This window comes from Aedes aegypti, chromosome 3, assembly GCF_002204515.2.
Source record: "Aedes aegypti strain LVP_AGWG chromosome 3, AaegL5.0 Primary Assembly, whole genome shotgun sequence".
In the NCBI taxonomy this organism is placed as follows: domain Eukaryota; kingdom Metazoa; phylum Arthropoda; class Insecta; order Diptera; family Culicidae; genus Aedes; species Aedes aegypti.
Genome location: NC_035109.1, coordinates 224,237,346 through 224,261,698, shown reverse-complemented (window position 1 = coordinate 224,261,698; position 24,353 = coordinate 224,237,346). Strand labels below are relative to the sequence as shown.

General features: G+C 36.4%; 2 protein-coding genes across 2 annotated transcripts; one reads left to right on the top strand and one right to left on the bottom strand.

Moving 5' to 3' along the window:
• Positions 1-2,256: 2,256 nt before the first annotated feature.
• On the top strand, positions 2,257-3,761 carry LOC110679329. Its single transcript, XM_021853698.1, has 2 exons — positions 2,257-2,506; positions 2,569-3,761. The coding sequence occupies exon 2, from the start codon at positions 2,606-2,608 to the stop codon at positions 3,695-3,697; it is 1,092 nt and encodes a 363-aa protein (XP_021709390.1). The 5' UTR covers positions 2,257-2,506; positions 2,569-2,605; the 3' UTR covers positions 3,698-3,761.
• A 15,578-nt stretch (positions 3,762-19,339) lies between these two features.
• Positions 19,340-21,420, bottom strand: LOC5570579 (probable chitinase 10). The gene is made up of 3 exons (XM_001653198.2): positions 20,993-21,420; positions 20,579-20,902; positions 19,340-19,804 (listed from the first exon to the last, which is right to left on the bottom strand). Exons 1-3 carry the CDS (start codon positions 21,339-21,341, stop codon positions 19,461-19,463), a joined length of 1,017 nt encoding a protein of 338 aa, XP_001653248.2. The 5' UTR covers positions 21,342-21,420; the 3' UTR covers positions 19,340-19,460.
• Positions 21,421-24,353: the final 2,933 nt, after the last annotated feature.

Here is a 24,353-nt window from a genome sequence, read left to right as displayed (position 1 = left end):
CGGGTTTGATTCATTCTACATTCAAGAAATTCAGGTTTGACTTGAATATGGAGCAAACAAAAGTCATGTCAAATTCCCTCCATGTTCAAGTGACTCAGGATTGATTCATTTTATATTCAATAGATTCAAGTTTAGTTCTCTCCATACCTGCAAGTGTTTTACGTCAGATTCACTTTATTATTGAGTGATTCAGAATTGATTCATTTCATTTTCAAGTGATTCAGTTTGCTCCATATCGTAGTGATTCTTATCTGATTCACTCATATTCGACTGTTTTAAATTTGATTCATTGATGTTCAAGTGATTTCAAGTGATTCACCTCATTTTCAAATGTTTCAAGTTTGATTCACTTTATGTACAAGTATTCAGGTCTGATTGATTTATTTTTTTTTCTTTTGTTGGGATTTGAACCACTGCGACCATTAAGTTGATCTATTGTGGTATACCCCTGTTTATTTTTCGCATATTTTCAGGACGACAAGTTACTATTAAGAGTAACTGCAGTTGACTGATAGTGCGACGTACCCCAATCTGGTATGATTCTTAAAATGAATTCAACTACCTTATTGGGATTTCCTTGCCAAATTTCAAAAGGACTCAGTATACCCTTGTTGAAATACTGTCTTCTTTGCGCAAATAGTGCTGAGCATTCACAAAGCAAGTGTTGAGAGGTCTCTATCTCACAGTCGCAAAACCGACAGATATCAGTTGGACTTCGACCCATCTTCTTTAAATGATATCTAGCTGGACAATGTCCTGTAAATAGTCCAATAACTATACAGAATGATTTTTTATTTAAGTTTAGAAGTTTTTCTGTAATTTGTTTATTTGGACTTATAAACAGTTTAGACTGTCTTGATGTATTTGTACCTGAGACGAGACTCGCGAAGTCGGTCTTCTTTTTCTACGGTTGCTAAGATTTTCTTCTTCGATTCTGTGTTTACACAAATTTGTGAGCAAGATGTTCAAGCTTTTACATGAACTCAATGGCAAAGATGAATTGCGATTGCATCGTTCCAAGTTCAGAAAACCTTTTCAAGTTAAATTTCATATCCGCAAACGCAGTAAACATTGCAATAACAAATGTTTTGCTTGTTTCGATTTAGTTTCGTCAGCGCAAATCAAATGGAATATTTCGCTGAATTTTTTTTTTTATGGATGATTCCAATACTCTCCACATATTCGCCCACAAAATCAACTGGCTGCATCTGACAGCGAAATCTGGGCTGCATATGACGTTGCTTTTTTTCCTCTTCGCGAGTCTCGTCTCAGATTTGTACCAATCCAGTTCGACTGTATCATATTACGCTCCCATTTTTTTTATTTCCATTTGTATTACACATTTTGAAACTCCACAAAAGGGTTCTGGTCCTAAAAACTGAGTATTCGATCCTCGTCTAGCCAGAAAATCAGCTTTCTCATTTTTTTCGATTCCACAATGGCCTGGTACCCAGTACAGGGACACCTGGTTATTCATAGCCAGTTGCTTCAATACTTGTATGCATTCCCAAACCAGTTTTGATTGGCATGTATAGGATTTTAATGCGTTCAGAGCCGCCTGGCTGTCTGAAAATACGCAAATCCTTGCATGTCTATACTTTCTTCTAAGACATATAGAAGCACACTCTAAGATGGCGTATATTTCTGCAAGGAAAACAGTTGTCCATCGTCCCATTGGTATTGAAACATTAACTCCTGGACCTGTTATTCCAGCCCCTGTGTTATCACTCATTTTAGAACCATCGGTGTAGAACATAATCGATCCTGGTGAAATACTAGGCCCACCCGATTCCCACATTTGGCGGTCTGTTTCAACCACCTTATATGGTATATCTAGGTTTAGGGTTCTTTCCATCCAGTCTTCGTTCATGACTACTAATGGATTAATTTGAAAATCTTTCAGTATACTTAGATATCCGGAAAGATTTCCTTCAAGAAAGATATTCGTTCTTCGCAGTCTTAGTGCATTCTTTTCAGCTTCCATTTGCACGTGTTGATGTAGTGGAAGCTTATACAGAACTGCCTCTAAGGCCTTTGATGGCGTATTGTGTCTGCAGACAAAAATCAGAAGCGATGTGTCGCTAGACTTCGTTCGTTTGTCTAACGATGTTCATGATATACTAATACAATGTAGCCTGGACTGGCTGAAATGAAATGGACTCGTTTTATAAAAAAAATATTTTTTTCTACAGTGCTTTTTTATTACCAAATCATAAGAACATTCGAAGAGCAATATTTAAAACTGCGAAAGCAAACAATATAATTTTGAAACTAATTCATTACTTTCAAAAATTTTATGATAATCGAACATCATGAGTACTGCCACCAAGACAACTTCATGCGTATGACACACCATGGTTTTATTCACATTGACGGTGTTTTGTTGTCTTTTTTTTATCCGATTTTCATTTCAAACTGTAAATAAACAACCCAAACTTGTGTAAAATTCAGCTGCCGGAGTATTAACTGATTCGTAAAAATACTAAATGGAGTGCAATAAGGATGCGTAAGTAATGTGGAACTTGAGATTTATCATCGAGATGAAAATTTCCATCGTCCCATACGCAGGTACGAGGAGGAGTAGTATTTGGAAGAGCCGGGAGACATGGATTCTGATTATCAAGATAATGAATGGTTTCCTCAACAACAAACACCCTCTCCGCAACCTTTGTGTTCTCAGGACCCGTTACCGATTCCAGATGATTTGAGTGAAGTGAACCATTTTCTCCCCGTCGATGGTTCCGACGATGACGACCATTCATGTTTTAATTGCTCGATAGTATCCGATGGCGCTGCGGAGAACTATTTGTACTTTTTCAAAGCAACAATGTTCCGTCGGCTTTATCGAGGTCAGATGCGCCCAAGAGAAGTGGGAACTAAGAATGTTTTTGGAGATTCTGTTGAAGACGTAATTAAATGCATTTGGAAGTTGTCTGTAGCGCATGTATCGAGACAAATCAATTTTGATGATGATGGACCAAAGTGGGCTGAAAAGCAAGTCCCGGACCAAGAAGATATTGAGAAGTTCGTCACGATGCAAGATCAAATGAAAAGGAAGGCCTACACTATTTCTGGAGTCACTCCTCGACTGCTCGCTTCATGGAGAGGCAAGCAAATCAAAATGTTCATTCATGCATATTCGGTAAATGTTGAAACCAACCCTCAACACCAAATGGTCCTCAAACAGTTAATTGCACCCAACAATCCAGATCGTTCGGGAGCTCATTCGACCCGAGATGATGCAGCTCTAGCAAAAGAGTTGAAGAACAACCATCCTGAACTGGAAGGCCATCACAGTTCCTGGTTGTTATGGGCCAACACAATTCATTCGTCAGCGGCGCATAAACAAGAGGAAATGAAAAATGCTCCGTCGCCTCCTTTGGAACTTGCGAAGTATTTCAGGTGGACTGGCGTCTCGGAAGCAGCCCGACTACAATCTGTTCATCGGGGGGCATCAGTGGCTCATGCTGTAAATGGGGGATGGATGAAAGATGTTGAGGAAGTTTTTCAAGGCATTTCTTCGGCGGTTTCCATTCTTTCGAATGTTGCTCGTAAATTGGAAGGAATGATTGCGAAAGGAAAAGCAGCTGAAGAAATTATTATTGCTGTCCAATCTGCAGTTCGCCCTGAGGAGACAGAGGTAAGTAAAGTCCTGGCTGACAGTGTAACTGACTGTCCAGATGTTGATCACATGTAACAAAAGTGAACAGAACGATGTAATTTGAATGAAATAAAATAACCGATTATATTTTCATCTCAAATCCGATTTTATTCATTATTTTAAAGAAAAAAAGAACAGCAAATATTGTGATAAAGTCACTCAGGAATTACACTTAAGCCTAAATCGCTTGGATTTTGTTGCAGTCCCTTCTCAAGATAAAAATGTCCTCCAGGGAAGTAACCACAATGAGCAAAAAGTTTTTGGCAGGAATATTGTTTGAAAAAGCTCATTGCATCGCAGACATCACCCATTATTGGAGTGTTTTCTTGGTGTCTTCTTTGCAAATGTTTTTTGACAAAACCAAAAACGATCTCAATAGGATTAAAAAAGGGACAGTACGCCGGAAGGAATATGGGAATAATGCCGGGTACTGACGAACTTTTGGATTTCGTAGTGCAAACTCTCGACAACATTCAAAAAATTTAAGTCCATCAGTCCAAAAGCTGTCTAGAATGCCTTCAACTCCAAGAAAGCACAAGAATGTTAAACGTGGGCGGCGACAAAACTCACCGCTGTAGATTACTTTTTGCCCCACAACACCATACCATATATATTGTTATATTTACTTTCTGTCTGCGAGTGAACGGTACCAAAACGGTTTTCGATGGGTTTATATTCAACCCTTCGTTTTGGCACCACCGCGAAATGCAGTTTAGTGCAGACTGCATTAAATGTGTGATGGTATGTTCAAACTTTCCACGAACTATTATGGCCACATCATCAGCAAAACCGATAACTTCGAAGCCTTGTTCTGTCAATTTATTAAGAATATCATCAACAACAAGCGACCATAATAAAGGCGACAATACGCCTCCTTGAGGACATCCCTTAGTGGTCTTTATTGTTATAGATGATACTCCCAACTCAGCAGATACTTCTCTATTTTTCAGCATTTCCATAATCCAAGCTATAATGCCAGGATCGAAATGCCTATTTTCCATTGACTTTTTTATTGAACTGAATGTCGCATTATCAAAAGCACCTTCTACATCAAGAAATGCTACAAGAGCAATTTCTTTTCTATCGAGAGTACTTTCTATTTTTGTAACCAAATTATGTAGAGCAGTGACTGTAGATTTGTTAGTTTGATATGTATACTGATACCTGTTAAGAGGAATCTTTTGTAGGTATTCTGTTTTGATATATTCATCTATTATCTTTTCCATGATTTTAAGCATAGTAGATGTTAGACTTATTGGCCTAAAAGATTTTGGATTTGTTTTGTCTCTTTTTCCTACTTTAGGAATGAAGACAACTCGTACTTGGGTCCATATTTTTGGTACATGGCCTAACATTAAACTTGCTTTGAAAATATTTGTTATAGAATCCAGCAGTATTTCCCCACCCTTCTGAAGCAGTGCAGGAAATATACCGCCCATTCCCGGAGATTTAAATGGTTCGAAAGAGTTCATCGCCCATTCAACTTTAGATTTTTTGAAAATGGTATCAGGTATAAGCGAATTATATCTTATAGTCCCGGTCGGCCCATAATTATCGTTAACGTTAATACTTTCTTCATTATCACTTACCACTAAGTTTGATCCTGGGAAATGAGTCTCCATCAACATTTCAAGGGTTTCTTGTGAGTTAACAGTAAAATCGCCATTTGTTTTCTTTAAATTTCCCAGACCATTTGAATGGTCTTTGGAAAGTACTTTTTGCAGTTTAGCTATATCTGGAGTTTTCTCTATGTTTTCACAATAGGATCTCCAGGTTCGTCGTTTTGATTTTCTAATTTCTTTGTTGTACATTGTAAGGGCCTTTTTATATTGGTCCCATTGCCCAGAAATTTTCGCTTTATTGAAAAGTTTTCGCGATTTTTTCCTTAAATTATTTAATGTTTTATTCCACCAAGGAACCTCTCGATTTGAGATTTCTTCCTTGACAGGACAATTAACGTTGTATGCTGGTATTATTTGTTCAGTAATATTTTTTGCAACTCTATCCAATTGCATTGTTGATTGAATTGTAGTATTTAGCAATAAACATTCAGATTGCATTGTTGAAGCATATCTCTCCCAGTTAGTGTTCCTGGGATTTTTATACACTATTTTAACTATTTCCCTAGCATTGTATTGAAACACTATGTGCTTGTGATCGGATAAAAATTGTTCATCTGAAACATGCCAGTTTTTTATACGCGTCGAAAATAAAGGACTGCACATGGTTATGTCCAATACTTCTTCCCTAGCTTTGGTTATAAATGTAGGTTGATTTCCTTTGTTACATAAATCGATGTTGTTCGAAGATATGTATTCAAAAAGGTCTTCCCCTCTTTTATTGATGTTGGTGCTTCCCCAGATTGTATGATGGGAATTTGCATCGCAACCAATGATAAAGTGTTTATTATTAGTTTTACAATAATTAATGAAAGCTGTCAATTCGGGTGGAGGTACCGCCTCCACATCTCCAGGGAAATAAGCTGAAACTACATAAGCTTCAGTTTTGCCCCTAGTTGTGGGTATTTCCATGCGAATCACGACTATATCTTTTGCAATAAACTGTGTTATAGGTACGAATTTTATTCCCCCTTTTATTAAGATTGCTGTCCAAGGATTTGAGTTTCCTTCATCATAAACTAGTTTTCCTATTTGCCCAGCGATTCCAAGAACTCGGTTCTTGTTAACCCAAGGTTCTTGAATAAACGCGACACTAAAATTTTCTTTCAAAAATCTTCGACAAAGTATTCCTGTTGCACCTTTGGCATGGTGAAGATTTATTTGAATAAATTTAATATCAGTATTCATTTTTATAAATGTTCATTAGAGGACTAGTAATTCACTCTTCATGTTTCGATTGTTATTTATATTTTCTGCTGTGCTGGTCTTTTTCAGGCCCAGAAGGCATTTGTTCCTTCGAAGGTTCGGATGAATTCCGGTCTTTTATATGTCCAGAACGACTTCGGGCCTTTGGAAGCCCAGATGTGTTCCGGTCCATTGGAAGCCCAGATGTGTTACGGTCCCTCTGAGACCCAGAACAGTTCCGGTCCTTCGAAGGCCCAGCAGCATTCTGGTCTTTTAGTCGCCCAGAATAATTTTGATCTTTTCGATAGCCAGATTGGTCTTTCGGAAGCCCAAAAGTATTCCGGTCCTTTGAACGCTCTGAAGATTTTTGGTCCATCAGTATTGTGGAGCACTGCTGGTCTTTCGCGAGCCCAGGGCATTGTACATCCACTTGGAGCCCAAAATGGTTCGAGTTCTTAGACGGCCCAGAATAAATTCGGTCATCGAATTTCCCTTGGCTGTTTTCGTTTTTGGGAAGCCCTGTACTCTGAGTGCTTTGGTGGTGATTTTTCGAGGACTTTGCTTCCGGCACTTTACCGTCTGTCCCGCTTGTCACCGGGACACTAAGGTCTTTGTTCGGTCCCAGGATCCACGCTACTTACCGGTTCCAGCTCCTTCGGCTCGTCTCTCGAGATTACCATCCCATCTACCCCAGGTTTGTACATCCCTTTTTTCCGTAGCTTTGTTTGCCCGAACTTGTAGTTGATGAGGAAGTTGCATGTCTTAAACTTTGTGATTGATTTCATATTCAAGAGATTTAGGATTTATTTCCAGTGATTTATGTTTGATTCGCTTCATATCCAAGTGATTCATGTCGGATTCGCTCCATATTCAAGTGATTCAGGTTTGATTCGCTTTATATTCAAGTGCTGCAGGTCTGAAGCACTTCATATTCACCTATTTCAAGTACGAATTACTTGATATTCAAGTAGTTCAGGTTTGATTCATCTAGAATTTTCCACTTTTACAGGTATGACTTGATGTTCAAGCAGGTTAGGGCTGATTCACTTAATTTTCAAGTGATTCATGCTTGAATCACTTTATGTACGTTTTTCAGATTTGATTAGTTCAATATCCAAGTGATTGATGTTTGTTTTTTGAAGTAAATTTAAGGCATTCAGGTCTAATTCACTTTATTTTAAAGTGTTTCAGATTTGACTAGCTTATATCCAAGAGACTCATGTCCAATTCACTTCATATTCAAGTGTTTCAGGTGAGAATCACTTCATGTGATTCATGTCTGATTCACTTCATAGTCAAGTGTTTAAGGTAATATTCACTTCATACACAAGTAATTCAGGACCGATTACATTCTTGTTCAATTTATTCAGATATGATTCGCTTTATAACCAAATGATTCATGTCATGTGACACTTCATTTTTGAATGCATGCTCACTAGCGCCACCAAGCGGCAAAACGCGAACTAAACTGTTCGCTTTCCGGTTGTCCTTGAACCCCTGAGCAACTTTGCCGAAGACCCGAACTTTCTATCTCTTATGGATCACAAGCTAGAACTGGTTTGAAATGCTCAATTTTGCATGCTCACTAGCGCCACTTAGTGGCAAAATCGCGAACTAAATTGACCGCTTTCCAGATGTCCTTGAACCCCTGAGCAAATTTGCCGAAGACCCGAACTTTCTATCTCTTATGGATAACAAGCTAGAACTAGTTCAAAATGCTCAATTTTTCATGCTCACTAGCGCCACCTAGTGGCAAAATCGCGAACTAAACTGATCGCTTTTCGGATGTCCTTGAACCCCCGAGCAACTTTGCCGAAGACCCGAACTTTCTATCTCTTATGGATCACAAGCTAGAACTAGTTTGAAATGCTCAATTTTACATGCTCACCAGCGCCACCAAGCGGCAAAATCGTGAACTAAACTGATCGCTTTCCGGATGTCCTTGAACCCCTGAGCAACTTTGCCGAAGACCCTAACTTTCTCTCTCTTATGGATCACAAGCTAGAACTAGTTTGAAAAGCTCAATTTTACATGCTGGCGCTAGCGGCAAAATCGTGAACTAAACTGATCGCTTTCCGGATGTCCTTGAACCCCTGAGCAACTTTGCCGAAGACCCGAACTTTCTATCTCTTATGGATCACAAGCTAGAACTAGTTAAAAAAGCTCAATTTTGCGTGCTCACTAGCGCCACCAAGCGGCAAAATCGTGAACTAAACTGATCGCTTTCCGGATGTCCTTGAACCCCTGAGCAACTTTGCCGAAGACCCTAACTTTCTCTCTCTTATGGATCACAAGCTAGAACTAGTTTGAAAAGCTCAATTTTACATGCTGGCGCTAGCGACAAAATCGTGAACTAAACTGATCGCTTTCCGGATGTCCTTGAACCCCTGAGCAACTTTGCCGAAGACCCGAACTTTCTATCTCTTACGGATCACAAGCTAGAACTAGTTAAAAAAGCTCAATTTTGCGTGCTCACTAGCGCCACCAAGCGGCAAAATCGCGAACTAAACTGTTCGCTTTCCGGATGTCCTTGATCCCCTGAACAACTTTTGCTGAAGATCGCTTCTTTGCAAGTCGTAAGGATCTCGTCATATAGCAATGTGAATTAACCTGTTTTGAGGTGATGCTAAACTTTTCATGGTGATTCATTATTCAGCTGAGTGTTGCAATACTTATTTCAGTGAGTCCGTATTTATGACGGGTAGTGTATTTTCCTCACCATCTCATTGGAAATGAGCTGAGAGAGACTCGCGAAGAAGAAAAATATCAACGTCATATGCAGCCCAGATTCCCCTCTCACGAAACGTCAAATGCAGCCCACCGTTTTTATGGCTGAAAAAGTGAAAAGTATTGTGTTCAAAGTAAATTGTTGTTGAAAACCTCAGTCAGCAGAGCAGTTTTTCCAAAGTTGCTGTTAAATCTAAGCAGAAGATACATTATTTCTAATGTCTGCTACGTTTGCTGGCATGAAATTTCACTCAAACGGCTATTTATGATTCGATGTGATGCAAACTCAATCATTTTTTGCTGAGAGGTTCATGTGAGGATTTGAACGGCTTGCGCATAATTGGTATAAACACAAAGTGGAATAAGAAAAAAACTCAGCAATCACAGAAAAAGAAGACCGTCTTCGCGAGTCTCGTCTCAGGAAATGAGCATATAATGACTAGCCGGTCCAAATTATATGCATATCCAAGTTATATACGTTACCCTATGCACAGAAAACAATCTTACAGTAACTGTAGCAACAAAACCGTGTTTAAATTTACTATGCATGAAAATATTGAAAATAATGGTGAATGAGATTAAATAAACCATATTGTGATAAATAATACTATGCCCCCTTCAAATACGGTATAGTCGAATCGAGAATATTTTGTTGTTAAAAGAACTACGCTTTTCTATTATAAAATTACTACGTTTCTAGTACATTTAACTATGCGCATTACCACCACTCTATATTTATAACGCAATATATACTATCTTACCATGTTTATTGTTAAACCAAACGTGTCGTACCGACAAATTTCAGCTGACTATGTTTTTCGTTCGAATTTACTACTTTTGTGGTATATTTTCAATGCAATCGTCGAGCTTGACGCTGAGCCATTTTGTTGGAAATGCCGTCAAATTTGTTTGCGTGTTTGATTTATATGGATGAAATAAAATCAAAATAATTGTAAAAACTCGAAGGAATTAATACATTTCGTGTTAAATAAGTAGCAGATTTGGGACGTTTTAAGGTGAGACAATAATATCTATTTAATTATTTTTATTCAATGCGATCTCCATCCTGTAAAGCTGTTCTGGTCTATGTTATAATTGCAGATAAGGATCACAATTAAAAATCGGACGAACTGATTATGGATTATGGAATGGAAGTTTAGTTTGTTTTAACGTAAGAAATAGAAAAAAACTTGTCATATCTGTATTACAGTATATCTCTGCTTTGTAGAAATTGAAATTGGATATGCAAATTAAAGCGGAACAGGAAAAAGATACCAATACCGGCATTCCAAAGGCATTTGCACTAATTTTCCTGAACCAAACAGGCAAATTCTTCTCCACCTCTCGAAGAGCTCAACAGCCATGGGGAATAAAATCAGTACCACGAAACGTTCTACCCGGGACATCATTCCCGAAAACGTTAATCTGCAGCCTCAAAAAAAAAAAAACGGATTCTCGTTTTAATCACGAATTATTCACATTTGAAGCTTAGGTACAAGTAGAAATCCTTTATAAGGTACCCCGGGGCAAGTGAGAATCTGGGGTAAGTGGGGCGTTTCGTCATAGCTAAACTAGGAAAAGTTTTTCATGGCGGTATTCTTCTAGAAAGTTGAAGATACAATGACAAAGAATGTTTGTAGTACTAAACATATTGTTATTTTTATTACCATGTGGTTCATGTAACAGTTGTCAGTTCAGCGCCATTTTTAACTTGCATGACAAATTGTGACACGTTTCACGTCTTGCATTGACTCGCAAAAAATAAATGTGTTTTAAATCGAGTTTCCATCAGTAAACTATAATTTTTAGTATTATTACAAGCTGCTAACGATGAACCAATATTTTGTTTTCATTTTATATGAAATTTTCGATAGTCTATCTTACCCCAAAATATATTTGTACCTGGGGTAAGTGGGACCTATCAAAACAAAACCCAGAATCAAAACTTTTCGTACACGTTCTATACATTTTGCTAGAAAGTAGCACTAAAACATTCAAACAAATGATTTTTATCAAAAAAGATCAACCTCAAATTACGTAATTGCATAAGAGGGAGAAGAAAAGTGTTATTATTCTTTATTTTTTCATTTTTGAAATACGACTTTAAAATTGAACAAACACACAGCTGAAATTTGAAATGCATCATGAGAACGATTACTTTTCTATGTTATTTGAACTTTATTTGTTATTCCTACCAAATTAAGTAGTAATGGAAAACAATTCCATCCCATAAGGTGGTTTTCTGTCATGCATATAAATAATAACAAAACATATTTATAATTTCGTCAATTATTGATTGTTTATGTGCTACATTTTAATTAGCAACTTATAAATGATATATTTTGAACATTTTTAATTCCTCTTTTCGCTTTTATTGAGGAATTTTCAGTTAATATTAAATTTGAGGTGACATACTATTAAATAAAGGGTTTCTTCCTAAAACGTAACGTATTTTATGGTTGATCCCTTATGTACATCAAATATGTACTTAAAATTAAAAATCTATGACTATGTTACTGATGTGGATTGACGCATGAAACTGGATGTGTCCCACTTGCCCCGCTTAGAGAGGTAACTGCGTCCATTGGCTCATTCTAAAACATTCTTCCAAGGTTTTCACAATTTCGAAAGTATTCAATTAGTTTCATGCACACACCAGCAAATGTGTTGCTAACACGTGATTGTGTTGTTGAATTTGAAAAATATTGACATTTGAAAATTTTATTGAACAATTTGTTTGAACTATCGTTTTTTTCGTTCCCACTTGCCCCGCGGTACCTTAAGAGAGATTCGCGGAAGCTGACATTTCTGTCAAAGTGTGAGCCAATCGAGCAGCGAGAGCTGTCAAAGTGTGAGCCAAACGAACATGCGTTATGTTTGTTTTAAACTTTTCTTGAGGAGTAATGTAATCCGCTTGAAATTATTTCGGTAAAAGTAATTTTGCATGAAGCAAAAATAATGAAATGTTTTACTTTTTTGAATTTTTGTCAGTGCGATTTTTGGTTTTTGATATTTTTGGCTTTTTATTAGTTTTGATATGTAGCTCAAAGATCTATAACGAAACAAAATACACTTTATAGCAATGAGGAAGTCATGTCTGTGTTACAATATTATTCTCGACGCCGAGCAAAATCAGCACTGCTGGTCTGTTGCCAAATTATTCCATTTTACCTCCGCTTATCTCTCTATACAGGATCACTAGTGTAGACCAAATGAGAATTGATTCACACAGCAAAGATTTCTGGAGGGTCAAAGTGGGACCAGCACAATTGTGCTGGTACCGGTACTTACCCGGTCGATGTTAGTTGTGGACTACCAATTTTCATTTTCAGTATTTTGATCAAATTAAGTGGCTGAATCTGTTTCTAATGTCCACAATAGTGCATAATATTGCATTAAAACATGAATGAGTGATTTCATACGAACCATAAGGATGATGTACCGTTCGAAAACTATATAACAGAAACTCATAGCTTTGGTTTAAAAACTTTTATTTTTTATACGTCCATATTTGATATAGATTGGGAATCACATTTAATGTTTTAAATCTCCTATAGTAAAGTTTAAGACAAAGTAAAAGTTTAGGGGAACGGTAAAAAATTATGTCAATCACTAGTGGTCCTGGCAAACTTCGTCTCGCTATCAAGTAGGCTGTTGAAAAACGATATGGATCATCCCATACAAAATGACAGTTCCGTTCACGCTCGTTTTTCCGACTTTCCCGGTAAATATCCTGGGATTTTTATACACACAAACACGTCGGAACCCTTGACGAACAAAACGAAGGAAGAATCATTGAAATCCGTTGACCCGTTCTGAAGCCATTTCGTGACATACAAACACCATTCCATTTTTATTTATATAGATTTAGGGGAGCGACAGTGAAATGATGATGTTAGAAGTTAACAGGTAGATGGTGGTGTAGGACTTGCTCTATACACGGTGTGTTTCGTAGAACAAGTTTATTACAAAAAATAGGTAAGTCTGAAACTTCTCCACAATAAAGTCTAGGTTTCTCGCGTTCATTTGTTGCTAAAACCAAAATAATCGGTCGGGGGGCCCAGAGTATTTTTTTTTTGTTTGATTTCGAGAGACTTGCACATATGTTTGAATTTGCCTATCTATGTGTTTATGTACATTAAGGTGGTTCAAAATAAAAAAAAATGTTTGAGAATTCAATCTCACATATGTTCCTTACTATCCTTACTATAAAAATAGTGTTCTGTGAAATTCGCAGCTTTGTAGGTGGTGATTTAAGGTGGCCCAAAGACAATGTAGGTTTATATGTAAATTACTATGAAGAAATTTTGAGGTATGTTCCAAAAACGCTTGTACTGTAATGTAATTTCAAACTTATTATCCCATTGCAAAAGCTCATTCTTCAAACCATAATAAAGAAATTTGCTGAAGAGAGAAATTCAATTCGACAGATAGCAGAAGAGATATTCATGAGTTTGTTTGCTATTATTTAGCTTAACCCCTCTACCGGCAGCTTCATTTTTTCAGCACAAAAATATATTTGAATCGCGATAACTTTTTTGTTTCTCTATATTTTTCCACCATTTTTTCACAACTTCTCAAAAACCTCTTCTACTTTTGGAATCTATGTCGGTATTGACCATTGGTCAACTGGTTTTAAAAATATTTCGGTGTTCCTTGGGGGACCAACACTTCGCATATAAAATTTCAATATGATGTTTTAAGAAGTTTTCAAGATCTCGTTACGGCTAGAGTGGTATCAAAAACATAAAAGCTCATTGCTCAAAAACAGTTACACTGATTTGTTTAATTTCTTCACAATGGACTTTCATAAAAGTTTAGTTTTGAAAAGCGAATAACCGAGTATGAGAAAACAATCTGTAGCCAGAGATAATAACGAGAGTTATGGCTATGTGTCGGTCCCCCAAGGAATTATAGATGACCAATGCTCAAAACCGATATAGATTCTGAAAATAAGAGAGTTTTTTGAGAAGTTGTGGAAATTTTTTTCAAAAATATTGAGAAACAAAAAAGTTATCGTGATTTGAATATTTTGAAAAAATGAAGGAGGGGTTAATATGGGGTTATAGTACTGCAAACAAGTACAAAAATCCCAAACCCATTTTAGCCTCATGATGTTAGTTTCTGATCTTTTCATAAGCACTGTGCCATTAAGAAAATAACATAAAAATATAAGATTTGAAACTTCTCAAATACTATCCAAATTAGCGTATTTTTCAGCACCATGGGGCAAGTATAGGGTAACGTATATAACTTGGACATGCATATAATTTGGACAGGCTAGTCGTTCTGTGCTCATTTCCAATGAGTTGGTGAGGAATATATGTACGGGAAATCATGTATTGCATTATTAACACATAATGCTGCTTATTAATGATGCCCATTCCCATAACAATTACAAATCGGCTTCAAAAATATCAAAATTGTAAATTGTATCAACAGAACATCTGTGAAACCTACGAATGCAAGAGGATGTGCAGTTCAAGAACATACATTAAATGCAATAATAGCGCTCAGAATTGGCATTCATAAAAAGTTGAAAAGTGGCAACATGATAAAATATGTCTGAAATTTAAGCTAAGTTCATCTAAAATCTTAACATGAGTATATAAGGCATAAATCAGGTGATGTCCAAAATAGATTATGGTGTTTGTTCAGTTAATATAATTTAGCCATCTGATGAAACACACTGGAATGTTACATGCATGCATACTTGCAGGCGTTTTTCGTGGATCCGATGATATTTGCTTTCATTACATGAAATTATTGATTATCACTATTATACACATACGATAAGCGAAAAAATGCATAAGTCACATGTAAACTCCTAAAATTTTATGATATGATCGTCTTTTTAAGAAACCATTGCATGAATATTGAGATAACGCCGCTGTCCAAATTATATTCACATGAGGGTGTCCAAAATATATATTTGGTGTCCGAAATATATAACAGACAGGTCGCCAAAAAACGCTATTTTGGAAACTAATACTACAGTTTGTAAGCTTTTGCTGCCCAGAAGCTCTAAATACAATGGGACATTAAGCATGTAAGTAACATTAGGTAATAAAATATTAGTATCTAATGCAGTTAATCAATCGCCGTTTCCAGACATATCCTTAGCCTGTCCAAAATACATAATTTACCCTATTACATGCCTTATAACAAGGTTTATCACATGCGAAGCCCTCTACTAGTTAATTCGAATAACTGAAATTGTGTTGTTTGAAAGGCGGATAAGTCACTTTTGTATCTAGGTTCTTCTTCTTTCTGGCGTTACGTCCCCACTGGGACAGAGCCTGCTTCTCAGCTTAGTGTTCTTTGGAGCACTTCCACAGTTATTAACTGAGAGCTTACTATGCCAATGACCATTTTTGCATGTGTATATCGTGTGGCAGGTACGATGATACTCTATGCCCTGGGAAGTCGAGAAAATTTCCAACCCGAAAAGATCCTCGACCGGTGGGATTCGAACCCACGACCCTCAGCTTGGTCATGCTGAATAGCTGCGCGTTTACCGCTACGGCTATCTGGCCCCCTGTATCTAGGTGTCATGCACAAATTACGTCGTGCTCCAAGGGGGGAGGGGGTTAAGCCATGCGTGACAAGCCTTACAAAATTATCGGAGAACTCATACAGAAAGTGTGACAAAGGGGGGGGGGGGTCGAAAAAATTGAAATTTAGCGTGACATAATTTGTGTACCATCCCCTACGAGTAAAAAAAGAAATCTCGCATAATTTCTGATCTCGTCCTAAAAGCCAAAGGTTGTTATTACTGTGCAAACGAATGGATTTACACTTTATTTCACAATGCTACGACGAAGAGAAGATCCTCCTCTGTCTCCCAGCGGTGACAATTTTTATTTTGGTCCGTTTATCTGCTTAACCCTTTCTTTCCCACAGCTTTATTCGACAATTTAGCTATCAAAATAGCGTTTCTAAAAAAGTGCTTGAACAAAAGTTGTTCCAAATAAGCTATATTATTCAAAACCACAATAAAAAAATGGATTGTTTTTCAATAGTTAGTTGATTGGTTTTCAATAGTTTGACCCTTAGGTCACTTATTTCGGTGTTTTATAAGACAAATGAGCGTATAAATTTATTTCAATTATTATTGAGCTACTCGTACCAATTCGGTTTAGCCCGCGTTCGTTGAAAATCGGTGGATCACCTGTGCTACCATGGGAAAGAGAGGGTTAATAACAACGAGCTACACACTCGGTTATCAATGGTTTTAAGGGTGAATTTACATAGAAGCCAAACCTCGAATTTTCAAAAGCACAAGTGTAGAGAAGCAGGCAACCGGTAACTCACTGGTCACTCGCTGGTGGCGACTAATCAATAAAATGTTCAACGCAAAAGGTTGTCAGGTTCTCAAGATACAAATCTACAAACAAGCTCTTGAAAATTCGAGGTTTGATATCGATACATCTTCACCTATTAAAAATATTTCCTAATAACTTCTTACATCATTATGACCAATTTAAGTACGATTTTCAAGGTTTTTCGTGGACAATAACTAAAATGACGTTTGAGACAGTTTTGCGATTATGCGTATATCATATGTCATATATGCTTATTACAGCTCTTTTGAGCAAGAACAACTTTACCTTCCAAGCCAAGGTGTTCAAATGGTTTGATCTTGCAGTTTGTCCCGTATCTATGTTCAACGCAATGTGTGTCGGTACAAAAACACATATCCATGAATACTTCACAAAAAAAATGTTCTGGACCTCCCGACCGATTATTTTGATTTTGGTTGCAAATGAAAGAGCAAAGTCTAATTGTTTTTAGTTCGAAATTTCAGACTTACCTATTTTTTTGTAATAAAGTTACTCCACAAAGACACCGTGTATAGCATGAACCGCAGCGGATGACCGAATCTATAAGTAGGTCGAAACGTTCGGTAAATGCCAAGTTTTAACGTTAATTTCACCGAAAAAAGCCAATGAAAACATCTACAAAAAAAGTTTTTAATTTCCCTGTTGTATGTAAGCTATCCGTCATAGTCCTTTCAATCCTACACACTACTAAAAACTAATATTACAATGACTTAAATTCCATTTTAAGCAAATAGACTCGATGTAAAAAATGAAATGAGGTAAATTTTATATTGGGAGCCAGATAGCCATAACGGTAAACGCGCAGATACTCAGCAAGATCATGTTGAGGGTCGTAGGTTAGAGTCCGGTCGAGCATCTTTTCGTAAAAGGAATTTTCTCGACTTCCCTGAGCGTAGAGTATGATCGTACCTGTCACACGATATACACATGCAAAATTGGTCGATTGACAAAGAGTTAAAAAAAGTTAGTTAATATCTGTGGAAGTGCTCATGAGAAGTTGAGAAGCAGGCTTCTTTAGCGTCAGAAAGAAGAAGAAGAAGTTTGATGGTAATTATTTGCACTTAAAAATGCGCCATTCTTGTTAATGAACGTCCAAGCTGTCGGGCACATATGACGTAAATTTACATGAATTTTTAGGGAAGACTGAATATTTTGACGTTTCCATTTTAGCTCTAGGAATAAAATGAATGATTCCAGTTATCTATCTATATAAATAAAAATGGAATGGTGTTTGTATGTCATGAAATGGCCCACCAACGGATTACCAGAATTAGGAAATTCTTTCACTATGAACCGATGCACGAGTTCACTAATTTGACGTTTGAGCGGTGCCGAATTCACTTGTTGCCATGGTCACGTAAATAACACGGCACCGCTCAAACGTCAGATAGTGAACTCGTGCATCGGTCCATTGTGTTCGTGAAGTGTTCCGACGTGTTTGTAGACACAAAAAGAAAAACATATTCAACGCGGAAGTTCAAACCACGGGGCAAAACGAAACTGTCAGTTTGTATTGAGATTAAGCGTAGAACCACAACAGCCTACTACGAGGCAATACAACGTTTGCCGGAGGGCTATGTGATTTCAAAAGTGATAGTGGAGGTTGGAGGGAGTCTCTAAAAAAATAACTTAATTTTTGAGTCTAGTACACGACTCTGACAACGGCCTTATAGTGGAGGTCGAATTATGCGTAACTGTCAAAGGATACAAACTGTAGTGGAATAAAATGATATAGTTCTCAATTCGGTTTTCATTTATTTATAGGTAATCCACTAAACATTTCGAAGGTTTATTATTATTTTCAATTTTAATTTTTATTCCATAATTAGGCTGATACAAATATTAAATTTCTTTTATGTCCGACACCACTTGGGTAGTAGGGGGGGGGGGTGTTGGTTGGTAAAAATAAATAAGGAACAAAAATATATAAATAAAAAAAAGTTATTTTTTCGAATTTTTATTTTTAGCGACAGTTGTTAAACTTATTTTAATCGTCCTCTGGATCATTATTTTACTTGTTTTTTTACTTTAAAAATGAAAACCTCTAACTGATGTCAAAAAAATGATGAATTTTTTTTTTCTCCCCTTCAAAGTTTTCGGGGGGGGGGGGGGGGGGGGTTGTGGTGACATAAAAGAAAATTAATATTTGTATCAGCCTTATTTTTGAGAAAAAAATCCCATTTGATTTTGGAGGACTTAAACAAACATAGCAAAACCAAGACGTTTTGATTGAGACAATTAGTGTTCAAGTTATTCACACATTTATGTTTACCCATTTTTATATGACGTAGACTAGTTCTTGAACAATCTCGATAAACGTCATCATCACGTGATGCTTTGAATCTTAGAGAGAATATTAAGTATTTTTATCTCTCGTATATTGTTTTCGTTCCATTTAAAAAAAATCATATAAATTAAAGTATATTATTTTTTTAAATTTCAATGTACATAAAAAAACAAAATTATTTCTGAATTTTTGGGTCACCCTATCTCACGAAAGAGCACCCTAATGACGAAATAAAAAATACGGCTCCAAAATTGTTTAAAAAGACATAACTGGGACAATTTTCTAAAAAAATAAAAAAAAATGTTTTTTCGAACATCGACCGCCTTGGGGACGGACCAACACGATTGTGCTGGTCTGAATTTGACCCTTAAAAGTTCATGGAGTGATAGAATAGCCAAAATAAAGAATGTTTTGTTCTACGAGATGATTAGTTTATAAGGTAAATTTTGAAATAATCACTCACATATGGTCCGTCCCGAAAGGGATATGAAGTGAAACTAAGTGATGCTTACATTGGTTCTTTGAATGCACGTGTAATATATTTGTCAACTAATTTAAAGAAAAAAATTGTAAATGAAGTTAAATTTCACTGTATTGCTACTGTATTTGCACTGCAATTAATTGACATGATTCAACTTTCAGTAACCGCCGAAAGAGGAGGGTGCGCAAGTTATTCCAGGAATACAAGGCTTCTTACATTCTATTCTAGGATCGCAACATGCGAACCACGGCCAGTCACAAACGTTCTTTTCTCTGTTGAAGTGTAGTCCAGGTGGGCATTCAAACTCACAGGCCCTGTTTGATCCATCCATACACTTCCAGAATTTGTCGCACTGGAGATGAGGCAAGAGAATGGCTTCCCCTTTAGAAATAACACCGGAACAGCGACGATCCTCATGGCAGTTTGTCGGGCATTCAGTGGTGCAGGGAGCAGGCGTGGGTGGGGTCGTAGTCGTGGGCCGGGTCGTTGTAGTCGTCTTACCTAGGAAAAAATTGAATCATGGATTAATTTGTGATTTTTCTACACGATCGTTTCATTGGAAACTTATCATCTACAATATTGGTAAAGTAATATCTATGATCAATAGGGTCTTAATGCCCTGTTCCAATTTTAATACCAAACGCTTATGTTTAGGCCAGCAATACATGTTTATTAAATTTTAGAATGATGTTTGTTGATTTAAGTTAAAAAAAATGTTTTTTTTTCGATTTTCAAATTTTGTTCCACCCTTTGGTTTAAACTCAAGTTTTGGGTGTATTTTGTTTTCCATGTCCTTTCCGAAATGTCAGGACTAGCTGTTGTAATACTAAAAAGAAAGCTCTGCAGAGGATTCAAAATAAAATTTTGAAAATCTGAAGCTTCTGCTCTAGTATAGTACTAATGAGTTACATTAATATCCAATTTAGAAACATTGGAACACATGACGAATAAAATTATGCAAAAATTTAGGCAAAAATCGTTACAACATTCTATTGCCATGATAAATGCATTATGTATTCAAGGCAGGTTAGGATAAGTTAATTGAAAGTGTTTTTTTTCTCTCTTATAAGCAGCGAATTCAATTCACTTATAAATATAGTGCATAGTTACGGCATAATTTACTGTTAATAAATTGTTAGAATAGTCTAATTTAGTTTTATAAATAAAGATGATAGTGTTACCTAACACATAGCACCCTTGATATGAGAAATGAGTGTTATGTGTTATGTTTGAAATGAAACTAATAAAAGAATTTAATAAAAGACTTTCACTCACCTGGTGGGCATGTAACTTCCGGGATGCATGGTTCTATGCAGGGACCATTTTTGTCACAGCATGCCAACCATGGCCAATCGCAGACTTTTTTGACATCGTTGAAGTGCAGCCCCTTCGGACAGTCGAACTCGCATGCCAAAAATCCAGACTGGCACTTGTAGAACTTATTGCAATTCGTATGAGGAAGAAGGACGGCCTCCTTGCTGGCAATGGTACTGAAGCAGCGGATATCCTTGGTACAGTTGAATTCCGGGCATCCAGTGCTGCAGGGTGGTGGTGGTGGTCGAGGTGTAGTTGTTGGCCTCATTGTGGTGGTCGTACCATCTGTTTTAATAAAACATATATATTTTGAATATAATTTCCATGGAACATCCGAATTAGTTGCGTTTTTTAAATCTGGCATTTATTTATTACCTGGACATGTGATTCCTGGCTCGCATCGTTTAATGCAAGGTATCCTATCGTCACAGCATGCAAACCACGGCCAATCACAGACCATTTTCTCCTTGTTGAAATGGAGTCCTTTAGGGCAATTGAACCGACATGCCATGAATCCAGCTTGACACTTGTAGAATTGGTTGCAATCTTCATGAGGAAGCAGGACGGCATCCTTACTGGCAACGGTGCTAAAGCAGCGCATATCCTTGTGACACTCGAAATCCGGACAACCTGAGCTGCAATCACCTCCTCCGCCACCCCCACCCCAGAGTTGTCCTTGCACTGTCATCCCAAGCAGGGTGATTAAAAGTATAAACTGTTTCATTTTCACTGCAAAAATTAGTATTATTAAACTAAGCAGTGAGAAAGGCAATTCGCTTGTGACTGACGATATAGCCTTCGTCTACCAAGTATATATACCAAGCGAAAATTTATCTAGCTACCAGTTGGCGATTTCTAGTTCCGCTTTCAGAATTTGCAGTAATTTCAATCAACGAAATCAACAAACGCATGCCCCAATATGTTATCAGTCAGTAGCTTGTTTTACATTTTGAAAACGATGATTAAGTTGGTTATCAACCATGCAATGGGCCGTATCGCGATACCGGAAAACAGAGGAAGTTGGTTGAATTATGCAATGCACTTTGGTCTGATCTGTTCATTCTTGTCCAAATTGATTCCTCCGTTGGCATACTGAAAATTGAGTTTAAGCTTTCAACTGAGATCAACGAATAACCATGGAGCATGTTACGGTGAGCGGTTTGAGTTGAAAAATCACATGTTTAGAATGATCATATTAAATACTAATACACCAATGGTACATTGTACGATACAACAATAAAACTACTAATACATTGAATTACAATGCGGAAAACGTTTTTGTCTCAAGCAAAACACCGCTATTTACTAATTTAAGGGTAGCTGAATCCATTGCTGTTTTAATAATATCATAGCACGCCTAGTATTTGAGATATTGGCTGTTGAAAATGCAAACTAACTATATCAGCCAACTTGCATGCAAGTTTGCCAGCTTGTATGTGTATAACAATACTTATCATTACAGTTCATAATACTTCGAAGCTCAAGTTATTTTTTGATGGTTCCGAATAGTATCGTATCTTGCCATAGAAGAAAAATGAAGAATTTTGTAAGGAGACTGCTAGCATGCTAGAAAAATCAATTTGATATAAATTGAATCCTGCAATTTCTGTTGGCGTAGACGACCCTATTGCCAAAATACGCGAGCACACCCCTGCATATATGTGACATTTCTTAATATTACTAATACATCAACATTTATGTATTTTAAGAACGATAATAAACAGTATGATTTATTCCTTCGCCATAGTAACAGCTCCGCACTTTATATATCGGTTTCATGATAATATCGCTTTTTCAACGGTTTATCGTTCTATATTCCTGAACAGCCAACAGGTTATGGGCGCCAGTATTAATTCTCGAAACCATTAGCAGGGCTGTTACAAAAAAATTAAAATCGTATCCGCGAAAATCGCGACTTCAGAAATTCGATTCGCGCCTAGGAACTTCAATTCGCGTCTAAAAAAAATCTGTTTCATTAATATGTCAAACTCATTATAAAAAATGCGTAAACGTGCTTGAAGCTAGTTTCGCTTTATCTTAAAGTATATACAATTGAGCAAGACAAATTGGTGTATGGATTTCTGTCAACACTAAGGGTTGAGTTATATTATGAAGTATATTTAATTTACTTCAGTTGCGCCACTAGGCAGGAAAAAAGGTAAAAAGCGAAAAAAAATCCAATAATCTAAGTTTTTCATGGAGAAAATCGTATTCAACAATATCACTCGAAATTTATTTGACATCAACATTTCACTATATTTTTACAAAAAAAATCGTGCAATTTACAGTGGGGATTCGCTCGTTGGAGGTCCGCTACATGGAATGACTCGATGGTTGGATGTTCGCTGGTTGGAAAATATTCCAACTAAAAAGCACTCAAATGTCAACAGAAAATGTCAAACTGACTTTGACGTCTGAGTACCGTCGCATTGAAGTCTCCATATATAGAATAATTGCGTATGTATATGTGCGTTTCGTGACGATTTGCTCTCCAGATACGTTAGTGTGGAGCATTTTCACCAAATTATAGTTATTAATGGTAATTTAAAGAGAATAACACACAGTAATTTTACATTGTCAATTAGAAGCATACAACAAAACCTTAAATTTCTATTTATATTTCGATTTTTTCTCTCATCTAACTTTACACTATATTTTAAGTGGTGATGTTAACGAGAGTGAAAAGATTGCCATTGATAAGATTAGATCGCCAATACAGTATTTTTTATTTTTCATATAATACATGGATAGGCAAACACCATCATATTATTTTGAAAAAAAAAAAACAAGTTGCAAAAAAATGTTTTTATGAGATGAAGACAGTTAAACAATAAGTTTGAAATGCATTTCCATTCATTGTGTGAAAACTGTTTTTATCTTTTTTAAACTTCAAGTCTTAATATTAAATCAATTTGAGGTAAAAATTCAAGTTTGTTGTGATAATATAATATTTTTAACAAACTTATGTTTTTATGAAAGTTGTTACATTTTTTTTCAGTAATATTCTTTAGTCATTGGCAGTACATTGGACTATACATTTAAAACTCTCTCGACGTTTGACACAAAATGTCCAACTCTACAGGGCAGATCTGAGCCACCTATAAATCAATTTTGATGAAATGTTAACAAAACCTTATTCATTTATCAAAAAAAAAAAAATCTATTCAAAATTTTAACATAAAAAAACACAATAGAATTTTATACAAATTGTTTTGTAAACTACTCAGTTTAATTATGCGGAGCTTACTATTTTACACAAAAGTAATTAAAATGTAATATACATACAGTTATCTTCAGAATAATAGTAGCAAAAGCCGATTTTCATACAAAATTCTCAACTTTGGCATGCTGTAACTTTGTTTTCCTATGAGCAAAACGCATGAAATGTTGACAGAGAACTCTAATTGTCTCTTCAATTTCATTACCCCACAATTCGTCATTGTACTGCACACTTAGAAAACCCTAATATTACGTACGTAACGTAAACTTGATGGCATTAAAACTTAAGAATACGTCATTTTTGTAAAATAACGTCCAATATGACTGAACATTTTTTGATTCACGTCATTTTACTTGCTTCAATAAATCGGGAACATATGACGTAAATTTCAAAGATTTTTTCTAAGTATCTGGTTGAAGTTAAGCCATCGCTCAAACTAATAGTAGTTTTGATATCAGCTGCATTATGCTTTTTAAACTTTTTCTTCACTCATCGGTGTTCAACAGTTTTCTCCAA